General features: G+C 51.0%; 2 protein-coding genes across 4 annotated transcripts; one reads left to right on the top strand and one right to left on the bottom strand.

Annotated features, from left to right (window-relative positions):
- Positions 1–628: 628 nt before the first annotated feature.
- LOC102454458 (olfactory receptor 6C74-like) lies at positions 629–4874 on the top strand. The gene is made up of 2 exons (XM_075912061.2): positions 629–941; positions 3821–4874. The coding sequence occupies exons 1-2, from the start codon at positions 936–938 to the stop codon at positions 4790–4792; spliced, it is 978 nt and encodes a 325-aa protein (XP_075768176.2). The 5' UTR covers positions 629–935; the 3' UTR covers positions 4793–4874.
- A 6203-nt stretch (positions 4875–11077) lies between these two features.
- LOC149521021 (uncharacterized) lies at positions 11078–14116 on the bottom strand. 3 transcript variants are annotated; one of them, XM_089774494.1, is made up of 5 exons: positions 13964–14116; positions 13691–13842; positions 12710–12762; positions 11517–11651; positions 11078–11213 (listed from the first exon to the last, which is right to left on the bottom strand). In XM_089774494.1, the coding sequence occupies exons 1-5, from the start codon at positions 14022–14024 to the stop codon at positions 11150–11152; spliced, it is 465 nt and encodes a 154-aa protein (XP_089630620.1). In that variant the 5' UTR covers positions 14025–14116; the 3' UTR covers positions 11078–11149. The 3 variants fall into 3 exon arrangements, 2 of the variants coding, with proteins under 2 accessions (XP_089630620.1, XP_089630621.1); XM_089774495.1 differs by having other exon boundaries at positions 11517–11559; XR_016348104.1 differs by lacking the exons at positions 13691–13842; positions 13964–14116 and adding an exon at positions 13562–13670.
- Between the last annotated feature and the right edge of the window lie 213 nt (positions 14117–14329).

Below are 14329 nucleotides of genomic sequence, written 5' to 3'. Positions count from 1 at the left end.
CTCGAAAAAGATATCTTGGCATTGGAAAAGGTCCAGAAAAGGGCAACAAAAATGATGAGGCGTTTGGAATGGATTCCACATGAAGAGAGATTAAAAAAACTGGGACTTTTCAGCTTAGAAACGAGGAGATAAAGGGGGGATAGTCTAGAGGTCTATAAAATCTTGACAGGTCTGGAGAAAGTGAATAATGAAGTTATTTACTGGCTCCCATCACGTAAGAATTGGGGTAGCCAAAGGAAATGAATAAGTCTCAGTTTTGAAACAAGCAAAAGGAAGATTTTCTTCACACAGCGCACTGTGAACCTGTGGAACTCCTTGCCGGAGGAGGGTGCGAAGACTAGCACTTTAACAGGCTTCATAAAAGAACAAAATAAATTCATGGAGGTTAGGTCCATCAATGATAGAGATGTAACCATGTTAGTCTGGGGTAGCTGAAGCAAAATGCAGGACAATGTAGCACTTTAAAGACTAACAAGATGGTTTATTAGATGATGAGCTTTCGTGGGCCAGACCCACGGGTAGGAATGGTGTCTCTAGCCTCTGTTTCTCTGGAAATGGGTGACAGGGGAGGGATCATGTGAAGATTCCCTGTTGTGTTCCATCCCTCTGGGGCATCTGGCATTGGCCACTGTTGTTGGTTTGACCAAGTATGGCCTTTCTGATGGTCTTGTGTTCTTATGTTTTGTTGTTTGGTCAACAGTTCTCCGTTGCTTTCTATGCTTTGGCTTTTGAGGTGGAGGCTGTCCCGACACCATTATTTTTCCTGTCTAAAAAAATAAAGTTGAACTTTCTTCTAGGCAATCCTTTCAGATTCCCGCTTGCTGAAAAGTTCTGGGAAATTTGCATCCTCTCAGAAGACATTGAAGGGAAGAACATTCATTTCTGTGAAATGGAATAAGTACGAAACAAACCAGGAGGCGCCGTTGGATGAAGACATGCAGGTAGGAACGCAAGGTCCGGTCAGTCGGGCTATTCCAAAGTTGTCCATCGCAGAAGGGAACGGCCATCGTGCAAAACGATAAATGGATCTCAGGAAGTCTGAAGGAAGGTCAGGGTCCGGGTGCAACTGGGATGGGATCACCAGTGTGAACGGTGAGGCAGAGGCATTCAAATGAAGTGATCGGGGGTAGAAAAGACCAGTTTCTGCTCCGGTATGTCAGGAAGAATGAGAGGGCTTTCTCAACAAGGACACGCGTTGAGTCCTGCCCTTGGGACGGAAGAATCCCGAGTGTTGTTACAGGCTGGGGACTGACTGGCTAAGTAGCAGTTCAGCAAAAAAGGCCTTGGGGGTTACGGTGGATGAGAAGCTGGAGATGAGTCAACAGGGCGCCCTTGTAGCCAAGAAGGCCAATGGCGTATTAGGGTGCATTAGGAGGAGCATTGCCAGCAGATCTAGAGATGTGATTATTCCTCTTTATTCGGCTCTGAGAGGCCACATCTGGAGTATTGTGTCCAGTTCTGGGCCCCCCACTACAAAAAGGATGTGGACACATGGAGAGGGTCCAGCGGAGGGCAGCCAAAATGATTCGGGGGCTGGAACACATGACCTAGGAGGAGAGGCTGAGGGATTTGGGCTTGTGTAGTCTGCAGAAGAGAAGAGTGAGGGGGGATTTGAGAGCAGCCTTTAACTTCCTTAGGGGGGTTCCCAAGAGGCTGGAGAGAGGCTGTTCTCAGTGGGGGCAGGTGCAGAATGAGGAGCAATGGGCTCACATTGCCGTGGGGGAGGTCTAGGTTGGATCGTAGGAAAAACGATTTCCCCAGGAGGGTGGGGAAGCACTGGGATGGGTTCCCTAGGGAGAGGGGGTGGAATCTCCATCCCTAGAGGTGTTAACGTCCCAGCTTGGCTGGGATGATTGAGTTTGGGTTGGTCCTGCTTTAGGCGGGGGGCTGGACTTGACAACTCTTGAGGTCTCCGCCAGTCCTGGGATTCGAAGAATCGAAGACTTTCTATGATGATTGAGGAGTGATAGAAATGGAGCCGTGTTAGCCTGGTGTAGCTGAAACGAAAACCTGGCCTATGAAGCACTTTAAAGACTAACAAGATGGTTTATTAGATGATGAGTTTTCGTGGGCCAGACCCACTTCCTCAGATCAAATAGTGGAAGAAAATTGTCACAACCATATATACCAAAGGATACAATTAAAAAAATGAACACTTATGGAAAGGACCAATCAAATTTCAGAACAGAAGGGGGATGGGGGGGGGGAGGTAAATGTCAGTGAGCTAAAGATATTAGAGGTGGGGAAGGGTAGATGTCAGTGAGCTAATGATATTAGAGGTGGGGAAGGGTAGATGTCTGTGAGCTAATGATATTAGAGGTGGGGAAGGGTAGATGTCTGTGAGCTAATGATATTAGAGGTGGGGAAGGGTAGATGTCTGTGAGCTAATGATATTAGAGGTGGGGAAGGGTAGATGTCAGTGAGCTAATGATATTAGAGGTGGGGAAGGGTAGATGTCTGTGACCTAATGATATTAGAGGTGGGGAAGGGTAGATGTCTGTGACCTAATGATATTAGAGGTGGGGAAGGGTAGATGTCAGTGAGCTAATGATATTAGAGGTGGGGAAGGGTAGATGTCTGTGACCTAATGATATTAGAGGTGGGGAAGGGTAGATGTCTGTGAGCTAATGATATTAGAGGTGGGGAAGGGTAGATGTCTGTGAGCTAATGATATTAGAGGTGGGGAAGGGTAGATGTCAGTGAGCTAATGATATTAGAGGTGGGGAAGGGTAGATGTCAGTGAGCTAATGATATTAGAGGTGGGGAAGGGTAGATGTCTGTGAGCTAATGATATTAGAGGTGGGGAAGGGTAGATGTCTGTGAGCTAATGATATTAGAGGTGGGGAAGGGTAGATGTCTGTGAGCTAATGATATTAGAGGTGGGGAAGGGCAGATGTCTGTGAGCTAATGATATTAGAGGTGGGGAAGGGTAGATGTCTGTGAGCTAATGATATTAGAGGTGGGGAAGGGTAGATGTCTGTGAGCTAATGATATTAGAGGTGGGGAAGGGTAGATGTCTGTGAGCTAATGATATTAGAGGTGGGGAAGGGTAGATGTCTGTGACCTAATGATATTAGAGGTGGGGAAGGGTAGATGTCAGTGAGCTAATGATATTAGAGGTGGGGAAGGGTAGATGTCTGTGAGCTAATGATATTAGAGGTGGGGAAGGGTAGATGTCTGTGAGCTAATGATATTAGAGGTGGGGAAGGGTAGATGTCTGTGAGCTAATGATATTAGAGGTGGGGAAGGGTAGATGTCTGTGAGCTAATGATATTAGAGGTGGGGAAGGGTAGATGTCTGTGAGCTAATGATATTAGAGGTGGGGAAGGGTAGATGTCTGTGACCTAATGATATTAGAGGTGGGGAAGGGTAGATGTCAGTGAGCTAATGATATTAGAGGTGGGGAAGGGTAGATGTCTGTGAGCTAATGATATTAGAGGTGGGGAAGGGTAGATGTCTGTGAGCTAATGATATTAGAGGTGGGGAAGGGTAGATGTCTGTGAGCTAATGATATTAGAGGTGGGGAAGGGTAGATGTCTGTGAGCTAATGATATTAGAGGTGGGGAAGGGTAGATGTCTGTGAGCTAATGATATTAGAGGTGGGGAAGGGTAGATGTCTGTGAGCTAATGATATTAGAGGTGATAATTGGGGAAGCTATCTTTGTAATGGGTAAGATAATTAGCATCTTTATTCAAATTTGAGTGTAAAGTGTCGAATTGAAAACGTCCTAATTCCAGTGGAGAGACGGACAGGGCTGTAGACAGACCTCCTCCATGTTTCTGCCCCTGCCTTCAACACTCCCTGGATTTCTGTTTCTAGATACGGAGCATGGAGCAAGCGGAAGGAAGAAATCACTCCCTCATCTCCGAATTCATCCTCCTGGGGTTCGGGAACGACCCGAAACTACAGCCCCTCCTTTTTCTGCTGTTTCTACTCATCTATAATGTGACCGTGGCCGGGAACACCCTCATCATCGCGCTTGTGGTGGTCGATCACAACCTACGCACCCCCATGTACTACTTACTGGGGAACTTGTCCTTCCTGGAGATCTGTTACACCTCTGCCTTCCTGCCCCGGCTGCTGGCCAGCCTCTGGACCGGGGACAGGAGCATCTCCGTGAAGGGTTGCTTCGTACAATTATATTTCTTTGCCGTCATGTCCGCAACCGAGGCTCTGCTGCTGGCGGCCATGTCCTACGACCGGTACGTCGCCATCTGCCATCCCCTCCGCTACGCAGCTCTGATGAACGGCCGGGTGTGTGGCTGGCTCGTGGCCGGGTCTTGGCTCTGCAGCTTTCTAAACTGCACCCTAACCGACGTTTTCTTGTGGCAATTGACGTTCTGTGATGCCAAAGAAATGGACCATTTCTTCTGTGATTTCACTCCGTTGATAAAGCTCTCCTGCAGCGACACCCGGACTCTGGAACTGGTGACGTTGACGATCGCTGCCCTAGGGGCTCTTGCGCCCTGTGTCCTGACGCTAACATCCTACGTGTGTATCATCTCCACCGTCCTGCGCATCCCCTCCTCCACCGGGCGGAAAAAGGCCTTTTCCACCTGCTCCTCCCACCTCATCGTGCTGAGCGTTTTCTACGGGGCCGTGATCACTGTCTACGTGGTTCCAACGGGCAACGCGCCCACGGTCCTACACAAAATATTGTCCGTCTTCTACATAGTCCTGACTCCCCTGATCAACCCCATCATCTACTGCCTGAGGAACAAGGAGGTCCAAGAGTCCCTGCAAAAAGCTCTTTTTAAACTGGCTGCCTTTAGAAACAGGCACAAACTCTGAAAGGACAAACATTAGCATATCGTGAAACAGCGATGAATTGATACAGTCTCCTAGGCTCCGACCATTTGAGTCCCTGAAACTAACTAACTAACTAACTAACTAACTAACTAACTAACTAACTAACTTTCTTTCTTTCTTTCTAATATTCATCTTTTATACATTTAACATCTTTTTCTTTCTTTCTTTCTAATATTCATCTTTTATACATTTAACATCTTTTTCTTTCTTTCTTTCTTTCAAATATTCATCTTTTATACATTTAACATCTTTTTCTTTCTTTCTTTCTTTCTTTCTTTCTTTCTTTCTTTCTTTCTTTCTTTCTTTCTTTCAAATATTCATCTTTTATACATTTAACATCTTTTTCTTTCTTTCTTTCTTTCTTTCTTTCTTTCTTTCTTTCTTTCTAATATTCATCTTTTATACATTTAACACTTCTTTCTTTCTTTCTTTCTTTCTTTCTTTCTTTCTTTCTTTCTTTCTTTCTTTCTTTCTTTCTTTCTTTCTTTCTAATATTCATCTTTTATACATTTAACACACATTTCTTTATACGAAGCTTGATGCTTTAAGAGACTCACTTTTCACGTTTCAGTGAAGCCCTCGGCTTCATTCCGCCAGACCCGAACACGGGTGCCCAACTTCCGCAAGCAGCTTCACCTCTTCTGCGCGGTTTATGGGGTGGGGAGGTCTCTTCCACTCCCAATAAAGCCAATGAGCTTCATTCTCCATTCATTCGAACCCTCCGCTTTCCAATATGCCTCTGTCAAGCTGACGAAAACTGTCATCCCCTCGGCAAGCAGCGGATTTGAAGGACACAGATTGGTAGCTGGGAAAACAAAACATCAAAATCTGGGGCGGGCCGCGAGCCTCTGCGTCCTGTCATGAAACGTTTCGCCTTTGCCGTCTCCAGCAAGATTAAGGCAGCCCTAGCTCTGTCGATACTGATACCGATACGGCGATAAATACTGGTACATAAAGGCAGAGAACCGCAGGCCACGTCTACACGGCCAGTTTTTTCGGCAGACAATATGCAAATGTGATTGCGGCTCATGCAAATGAGTCCTTCATTAGCATATTTTCTGCCGAACAAACTGGCTGTGTAGACGTAGCCATAGAGTCCTGGGAAGGGAAGAGACGTCTGGAGGTCGCCTCCTCCAGCGCCCTACCCAGATGTAAACAGAAGGTGGAAGGTCACCATTTTCAAAGCGCCTACGACCCTATTTCCCTCCTAATCCAAAGAAGCGAACGAATTAAAATAAACAGGAAACAGTCCCCTTTCACAGCACTGGGCCTCTTGGCCCATCAGATAATACCCCACCGGCCTCCCCAGGTCTACTCAGGAGTGAACCGTACACACAACTCTTCATCGCCCCCGGTTGACAAAACCACAAATTAAAGAATCAAATCTTCCCTCGCTTCCCTGGGATTTTTGTCCTTCATCAACAGTCACGGGCCCTGTTTTCCGTGACTAAAATATTGTACTTTCTCTGCTCTCCTTCAGCCCGGCTCGGCGCCCGGCACACGCCCAGACTCGCCGTGCCACCTTCCCACTCTCTCCCGGTGCAGGGTCCGCTTGAGGGCAGAGATACCGTTGACGGCCCCGTACATGTGGTGCTGTAGTTGTTCGGCCCCGAGCCAATTCGCTGGCCTCTGCGCTGGCGAGGTGGGTATTCTCCACCCCCAATCCCAAGCGGCGGTGGAGGCGGATTATCCCAGGCCGTGCGGGGCTGCCCCACAGTGACACAGCCAGCCTGGTAGGGCTCCGGTGGAGATTTAAAGGGACAGGACAGGCGATGCAGCCGGGCGTCCCTTTTCAATCGGTGGGTCTCAGCTCCGCTGCCCCATTTGCCCCCCACATCAGCAGCCCTGGTCGTACGTCCCCAGCCATTCCCAGCCCCAGCGCTCCTCACACCCGCCTGCACCGGGGTGGGCTGGACAGTCTTCATGCTTCGGACATGGCTGGCTGAGCCATTGGGTCCAGCCCCCTGCTCTCTGGGGACCTGGGCACAGGGAAGCTCCAGGCACCACCCCTTCTCTCCAAGGCCCCGCCCCTTCTCCCCAAGGCCCCGCCCCCTTTGGGAGAGGCCGGCTGAGCCCAGGAGAGAGTCCTGGCATGGCGGGAGGACTTTTCCCTCCTTGCCAGCGCCGGGAAGCATCACACACACGTGGGGGGCAGGGATGAAGCTTGGCCAGGCCTGGCGACCGGGGGACGAATGGGGCCCGGCAATTCTACCAGGCCTGGAGCTCCAGCTCCAGCAGTGACGCGCGGCCCCTTTAAATCGCTGCTGGAGCCGGGCGCGCGCTCTGGGCAGTGCTGAGGGCTGAGGAAAGGGGAGGGGCCTGCTGCCGAGGCCCCGGCTCTACCCAGAGCACGGAGCCGGGCCCTCCCCACCTTTCCCAGGGCTCTGTCAGCTCTCCTGTGACAGACCCCCGTCCCCATTTGGCTCATAGACTCATAGACTCATAGACTCATAGACTTTAAGGTCAGAAGGGACCATTATGATCATCTAGTCTGACCCCCTGCACAGTGCAGGCCACAGAATCTCGCCCACCCCTCTTAGAATAATCCTCTCACCTATGTCTCAGATATTGAAGCCTTCAAATACTTTGAAGGCCCCAACATGCAGAGAGTCCTTCAGCTGTGATCTGTGCCCAATGCTACAGAGGAAGGCGAAAAACCTCCAGGGCCTCTGCCAATCTACCCTGGAGGAAAATTCCTTCCTGACCCCAAATATGGCGATCAGCTAAACCCTGAGCATGTGGGCAAGACTCACCAGCCAGACACCCAGAAAGTTCCCTATAGCAACTCCTATCATCCCTCCATTGACCTATTTCCAACTGGAAATGAATGGTCAATTAGTTACCAAGATCATGTTATTTCATCCAACCATCCCCTTATCATAGAATCAGAACTGGAAGAGACCTCAGAAGGTCGTCAAGTCCAGCCCCCCGCTCTAGGCAGGACCAATCCCATCTAAATCAACCCGGCCAGGGCTTTGTCAAGCCGAGACTTAAACACCTCTAGGGATGGAGACTCCACTACTTCCCTAGGTAACCCATTCCAGTGCTTCACCACCCTCCTAGTAAAATAGTTTTTCCTAATATCCAATCTGGACCTCTCCCACCACAACTTGAGACCATTGCTCCTTGTTCTGCCATCTGTCACTACTGAGAACAGCCTCTCTCCATCCTCTTTGGAACCTCCCTTCAGGAAGTTGAAGGTTGCTATCAAGTCCCCCCTCACTCTTCGCTTCTGCAGACTAAACAGACCCAACTCCCTCAGCCTCTCCTCGTAGGTCATATGCTCCAGACCCCTAATCATTTTGGTTGCCCTCCGCTGGACCCTCTCCAATGCGTCCGCATCCTTTTTGTAGTGGGGGGCCCAGAACTGGACACAGTACTCCAGATGTGGCCTCACCAAAGCCGAATAAAGGGGGATAATGACATCTCTGGATCTGCTGGCAATGCTCCTCTTAATGCATCCTAATATGCCATTAGCCTTCTTGGCTACAAGGGCACCCTGTTGACTCATATCTAGCTTCTCATCCACTGTAACCCCCAGGTCCTTTTCTGCAGAACTACTACTTAACTGGTTGGTCCCCAGCCTGTAACAATGCTTGGGATTCTTCCGTCCCAAGTGCAGGACTCTACACTTGTCTTTGTTGAATCTCATCAGATTTCTAGTGGCCCAATCCTCCAATTTGTCTAAGTCACTCTGGACCCTAGACAAATTGTCCCACACAGCCATGCAAGGAGGGGCTGGCGTGGAGCAGGAAGCCAGACTCCTTAGCTCCCCGAGCGACGCGCCAGGCGTGCCGAGACCCCCCAATCCTGGCCAAGCCCCCGGAGGACGTGGGGAGCTGTCACACTTCTGCAGGAACAGGAGTGTGGCGCGCCAGACACGAGAAATCCTTCTCCTCAGCTCCGCGCCGAGCAGGCCTCGGCTGCAGTCGTGTCTCCGGTTCCGGGCACCGCATTTCGAGCCAGATGTGGAGACGCTGGAGAAGGTCCGGAGAAGAGCAAGAAGAATGAGGAAAGGTCTAGAGAACAGGAGCCGGGAGGGAAGACTGAAAGACGTGGGGTCACGGCATATTGGGGTGCATTCGGAGGAGCATGGCCAGCCGATGGTCTCCCCTTTATTCGGCTCTGAGGAGGCCACGTCTGGAGTTTTGTGTCCAGTTCTGGGCCCCCCACTACAGAAAGGAGGTGGACGCATTGGAGAGGGTCCAGCGGAGGGCGACCAAAATGATCAGGAGCTGGAGCGCACGACCTAGGAGGAGAGGCTGAGGGATTTGGGCTTGTTTAGTCTGCAGAAGAGAAGAGCGAGGGGGGATTTGAGAGCAGCCTTCAACTCCCTGAAGGGGGGGTCCAAAGAGGCTGGAGAGAGGCTGTTCTCAGGGGGGCAGGCAGCAGAACTCGTTGGCCTCATGCGGCAGCGGGGGAGGTCTAGGTTGGAGATGAGGAAAAATGATTTCTCTCGGCGGGTGGGGAAGCGCTGGGCTGGGTTCCCTAGGGAGGGGGTGGAATCTCCATCCCTAGAGGTGTTTTAATCCCGGCTTGGCTGGGATGGTTGAGTTCGGGTTGGTCCTGCCTTGGGGAGGGGGCTGGATTTGACAACTCCTGAGGGCTTTGCCCGCCCTGGGGTTCTATTTTTCGGATTCTCTCTGGACGGTGCTGGGTCCTGCCGGGAGGGCAGGGGACTGGACGCGACGGCCTCTCGAGATCCCTTTCCTTTCTAGTATTCTGCGATCCTGCCGACACACACGCCCGGCCAGGGCTGCACTGCCCCCCAGGGGGCCTGTGGGCTCAGGCGTGGCACTGACCATCATTTCGCTGTGATCCTGCGGCCGGCAGGGGGTCTCCTTGCGCCAGGGGCTGCACACGCAGAGGGCACAGGACAGCCGGGGCTGCCGACGCAGGTGCAGGAGACCCACGACTGGTCCAGAGCGGGGGAAGATTACATAGGCTGTGCGAGCATCCCTAGCCAGCCAGGAGCAGCCACCCCATGGAGGCGGGGAGTCAGGGAGGGCTGCCCCATGGTGCTGCACCCTCATGCTGCTAGCGAGAAGGCCAGGTCACTGGGACACAGCCGGGAGGAAAGGGCATTGTCCCAAGCCGGGGTGGCTGGGGATTGTCCCAGGTCTTGTTCTGTGGCTGGACTCCAACTGGGCTCTTTGGGGCAGGAGCTGTCTGTTGGTGCTGTGTTTGTGTAGGGCCTACAACAACTACACATAAAAGTGGCCAGACTGGGTCAAACCAAACATCCATCCAGCCCAGTGTCCTGTCTGCCGACAGCAGCCAACACACGATGCCCCAGAGGGAGGGGAGAACAGGGAATTCTCACATGATCCCTCCCCCGTCGCCCATGTCCAGCTTCTGACAGAGGTTAGAGACTTTGCGTAGTACCCATTGCTGGCCCATGAATTTGCCTAGCTCTTTTTTTTAATCCTGTTAAATTCCTGGTCTTTGCCACATCCCCCAGCAAGGAGTTCCACAGGTTAACACCATGCTGCTTGGGAAAAAAAAAACGTCCCTTTGTTTACTTTAAACCTGCAGCCTAATAATGTCATCGGGTGACCCCCTCGTGCGTGTGTGAATATTTTTTCCCGACTCACTTTCTCCACAGCAGTCTTGATTTTATAGCCCTCGCTATCCCCTCCCTGCTTCCTCTCCTCTTTTCTAAGCTACAGCATCCCAACCTTTTCTCATCTTTCTTCCTCTGGCTCCCGCTCCAAACCCATCCTCATTGTTGTTGCACTTTTCTGACTCTTCCCACGGTGGTGTTTCTCCACTAGGCAGAACAGACCATTGGTAAGTCTTTAAAAGCCAGACCTTTAAATGCCACCCCTGCACTACCTGCTGGACATTAAAATTTCAAGTTGAGGTGGGAGAGGTCCAGGTTGGATATTAGGAAAAACTATTTCCCTAGGAGAGTGGTGAAGCACTGGGATGGGTTACCTAGGGAAGTAGTGGAGTCTCCATCCCTAGAGGTGTTTAAGTCCCGGCTTGACAAAGCCCTGGCTGGGTTGATTTAGTTGGGATTGGTCCTGCCTAGAGCAGGGGGCTGGACTTGACGACCTTCTGGGGTCTCTTCCAGCTCTTTGATTCTATGAAATAGCCTTGCCCCTGCTGTTTAAACAGCACTCCAGGCTGTCTCGTGGCACAGCTGGCCTTTGCCAGAGCCCATCCAGCTCTCACCATGGTCACACCCAGCGGTGCACCCCCTCTGTCCTTCTCCTGTTCCCCATCCCGCCACCGGGTGCTGAAAACTGAAGCCCACAACTCGGGTATGAGATATGTACACTATGTACAGGTTTATTTACACAGCCGGTGGGAGTCCCGTCTTTCCGGTGCTGGTGGTCACTCTTCCTCCTCCTCATCATTGTCAAATTTAATTGTGGATATATGCCAAGGAATTTTATACCTGCCGGAAGGAATGGGAGATGAATTGAGAGATCTGACCCCATCCGTTCTATTGATTTTGTCGGGGAAGAACCTCAAGGGATGTAGATTCCACCCCCTCCCTAGGGAGCCCCCAGCCCAACGCTTCCCAGCCTGCCTCGGGAAATCGTTTTTCCTCGTCTCCAACTAGACCTCCCCCGCTGCGATGTGAGCCCCATTGCTCCTCGCTCTGCCACCTGCCCCCACTGAGAACCCCCACCCAAAGGCTGCTACCCAATCCCCGCTCACGTTTCTCTTCTGCCGACTACATAGTACACATAATTACCAGTCGACCGGGTGTTCCCACGTCCTTGCATAGTACAATGAAGCTGCCGAAGGGATAAAGAAGTAGGTGAAAGGCCAGAGGGATGCCGCAAATTTGGTGTGGACGCGGGGGGCAGATATATCGGGAGACTTCATCCTAAGTGAAATCGAAAATGTCAAATATTACCAGCCGATGGAGCGCTGGGGGGAATCCAGGCCTTTTTAGGGTAGAACTACAGTGTGTTTGTTCCTAGAGGTAAGCAAAGACAGGGTGCTCCCAAAGACGAGGGAGAGGGAGAGCTTAGTGGCTTCAGTATTGGCCAAGGTTGTGAGTTCAATCCTTGAGGGAGCCATTTAGGGAAACTGTCAGGGGTGGTACCTGGTTAGGGTGGGGGACTAGACTCAATGACATCTCAAGGTCCCTTCAATTTCCATGAACTAGAAAAATTCCTTAGCTGTCAAAGCTATGGGGGCCAAGTACAATAATAATGAAATCTAGAGATGCCCACTGTGCTATTGAGTAGAAAAACCAGTGGCATTTTGGGGGCTGCTAGAAAAGGAACAGGAGGTTGGAGAAGGTTGTTCTCCCACTCCACAGTCAGGAGACACAGTGCCAGGTTCTGCCATGAGGGCAGGGGACAGGACTTGATGACCTCTTGAGGTCTCTTCCACTTCTAGGCTGTGTCTACATTGGCAAGATTTTGCACAAAAACTTGCCGCCTGTCTACATTGGCCGCGCGTTCTTGCCCAAGAATACTGACGTTCTAATGTAAGAAATCAGGGCTTCTTGCGCAAGAACTATGACTTTTCCGCTCAGGAATAAGCCCTCTTGAGCAAGTGTTCTTGCGCAAGAGGCCAGTGTAGACAGGCAACATGAATTTCTTGCTCAAGAAAGTCCGATGGCTAAAATGGCCATCGGCGCTTTCTTGCGCAAGAGAGCGTCTACACTGGCACGGATGTTTTTGTGCAAAAACACATCTCTTACGCAAAAGCACATGGTAGTGTAAACGCTCTCTTGCGCAAATACTTTAACGCAAAAACTCTTGCATTAAAAGTATTTGCGCAAAATCTTGCCAATGTAGACATAGCCCTAGAGTTCTGTGGTTGGAGATGTTGCCTGCCAAGTTATTTGAGACACTGTCGGCCTACGGGTCATGCTGGGTCTTGCTACATGCCTCCCCACCCACCCTTTTTGGGTAAAATTCTTTTTCTTACCATGAGTTCACGGTGGCTTTTATGAAGTCCATCGTGACTGGATCCAAGTTGGGCTGGAGGAAAACAGACATGCCCATGAGACATTAGACAAACAACCCTCCAGGGCTATCCCACGATGCTTCTTAAGAGCCTCAAATGTGCCCAAAGGGGTTAAACACCACCCTGAGGACTAGGCAAAACACGGTTTATTTTAAAGCTGCCGAAACAGGCTATCAGGGATTAAGATATTGATCCGCCAAATAACGAATTCCTTTCTGTTTCGATCAATTACTGCGATAAAGGGCGATTGAAAACCCACTGTGGTCCAACGGGGTCTCCATAGGAACGCTCCGGTTGTGAATTAGACCCTTCGATAACATCACCCAGCGCTTTGAGGATCTCAGGAGGCCAAACAAGATCCAATTCAGAACTGGCGACCCACAATGCTCATTTCCAAGTGGCAGGAGCCCCTCCCAAAGTCGGGACGGCCAGCCTCCAAGGGAATCGACATCTGGAGCGAGGGGGAAGTTTTGCTTTTTCAGCGCCCAAATTAGGAAGAATCGTCAGACCCACAAGGTGGGCAGTGCCTGAAAGCCACAAGTGGACGGAAAATCCACAGGACGTGGAGTGTTGCTGTCCGCATGTCCCAGTGAGCAGAGAATTCGATGGCTCTACTCGGGAAAGTATTGCCGAAATCCCCAGGCCTGCTAAGTGACTCCCCTAGATCTAGTCCTCATGGCTCCAACAGGAAACGGCGTCGCTTGGGAAGGGGTGAAGAAATAATTGAAGCCCGCAGGGATCCCGGGCGTGAGATCCCGGCAGGACACCAACTCTATCTATCGCCTACGGAGCCACGGGAGAAAATTCACTTACTTCTAGGGAAGTTCTGGAGAAGGTCTGTAGAAACGCGTCCAGACGAAACCCCAGAGCACAGTGCTAACCAGCTCTCTTGAAAGGCAAAGTTGAGCACTGGTGCTTAAACTCAGGGCCCCATAGATATACCTGCCCCCCAGCTGATGTCACAACGAACGCCCCATGACCTCGACAGGCACCGGGGTGCCATTTCCCAAAAAGGCAATCGTCTGGGTCTGATGACTGCCCCTGACCCGGCTTGGCCGGCCAGGGGTCTGTGACCTCTCTTGCCCTCTGCGGCCCTGTAAATAAAAGTGCAGCCATTAAGGAAAACTGAAGCTGAGGTTTTTTTTGGCACAGAGGCCCTGTTTCCGGGGGGCGGGGAGGGGCTTATGAGGGTTTAGCACACGGAGTAGACAACACCTGGCTTTTGTTGTGTCTCGCTGTATTCAGGCTGCGGTACAGCCATGGTAATCGGCGCCATCTGGGACAGAGGAGTTTAGAACCGTTAGAACCATTCGAATCCCAGAACACTAGAACTGGAAGGGACCTCGCGAGGTCATCAAGTCCAGTCCCCTGCCCTCACGACAGGACCCAGCATTGTCTAGATCAGCCCTGATAGATGTTTATCCAACCTGCTCTTAAATATCTCCAAGAACGGAGATTCCACAACCTCCCTAGGCAATGTATTCCAATGTTGAACCACCCGGACAGTTTTTCCTAATGTCCAACCTAAACCTCCCTTGCTGCAAATTAAGACCATTGCTTCTGGTCCTGGCATCAGAGGGC

This window comes from Pelodiscus sinensis, chromosome 30 (assembly GCF_052426305.1).
Source record: "Pelodiscus sinensis isolate ZL-2025 chromosome 30, ASM5242630v1, whole genome shotgun sequence".
Classification (NCBI taxonomy): Eukaryota; Metazoa; Chordata; order Testudines; family Trionychidae; genus Pelodiscus; species Pelodiscus sinensis.
Note: the sequence above shows the minus strand (reverse complement) of the source record. Positions and strands in the feature narration are given on the sequence as shown.

What these genes read in the sequence shown, in the direction of transcription:
- LOC149521021 (XM_089774494.1), bottom strand. Translation starts at nt 14,024, where the DNA reads ATGGCGCCGATTACCATGGCTGTACCGCAGCCTGAATACAGCGAGACA. An exon ending in CGAGACACAACAAAAGCCAG is followed by an intron (nt 13,843 to 13,963) that starts GTGTTGTCTACT and finishes TTTTATTTACAG; the next exon opens with GGCCGCAGAGGGCAAGAGAG. An exon ending in TGACATCAGCTGGGGGGCAG is followed by an intron (nt 12,763 to 13,690) that starts GTATATCTATGG and finishes GTTTTCCTCCAG; the next exon opens with CCCAACTTGGATCCAGTCAC.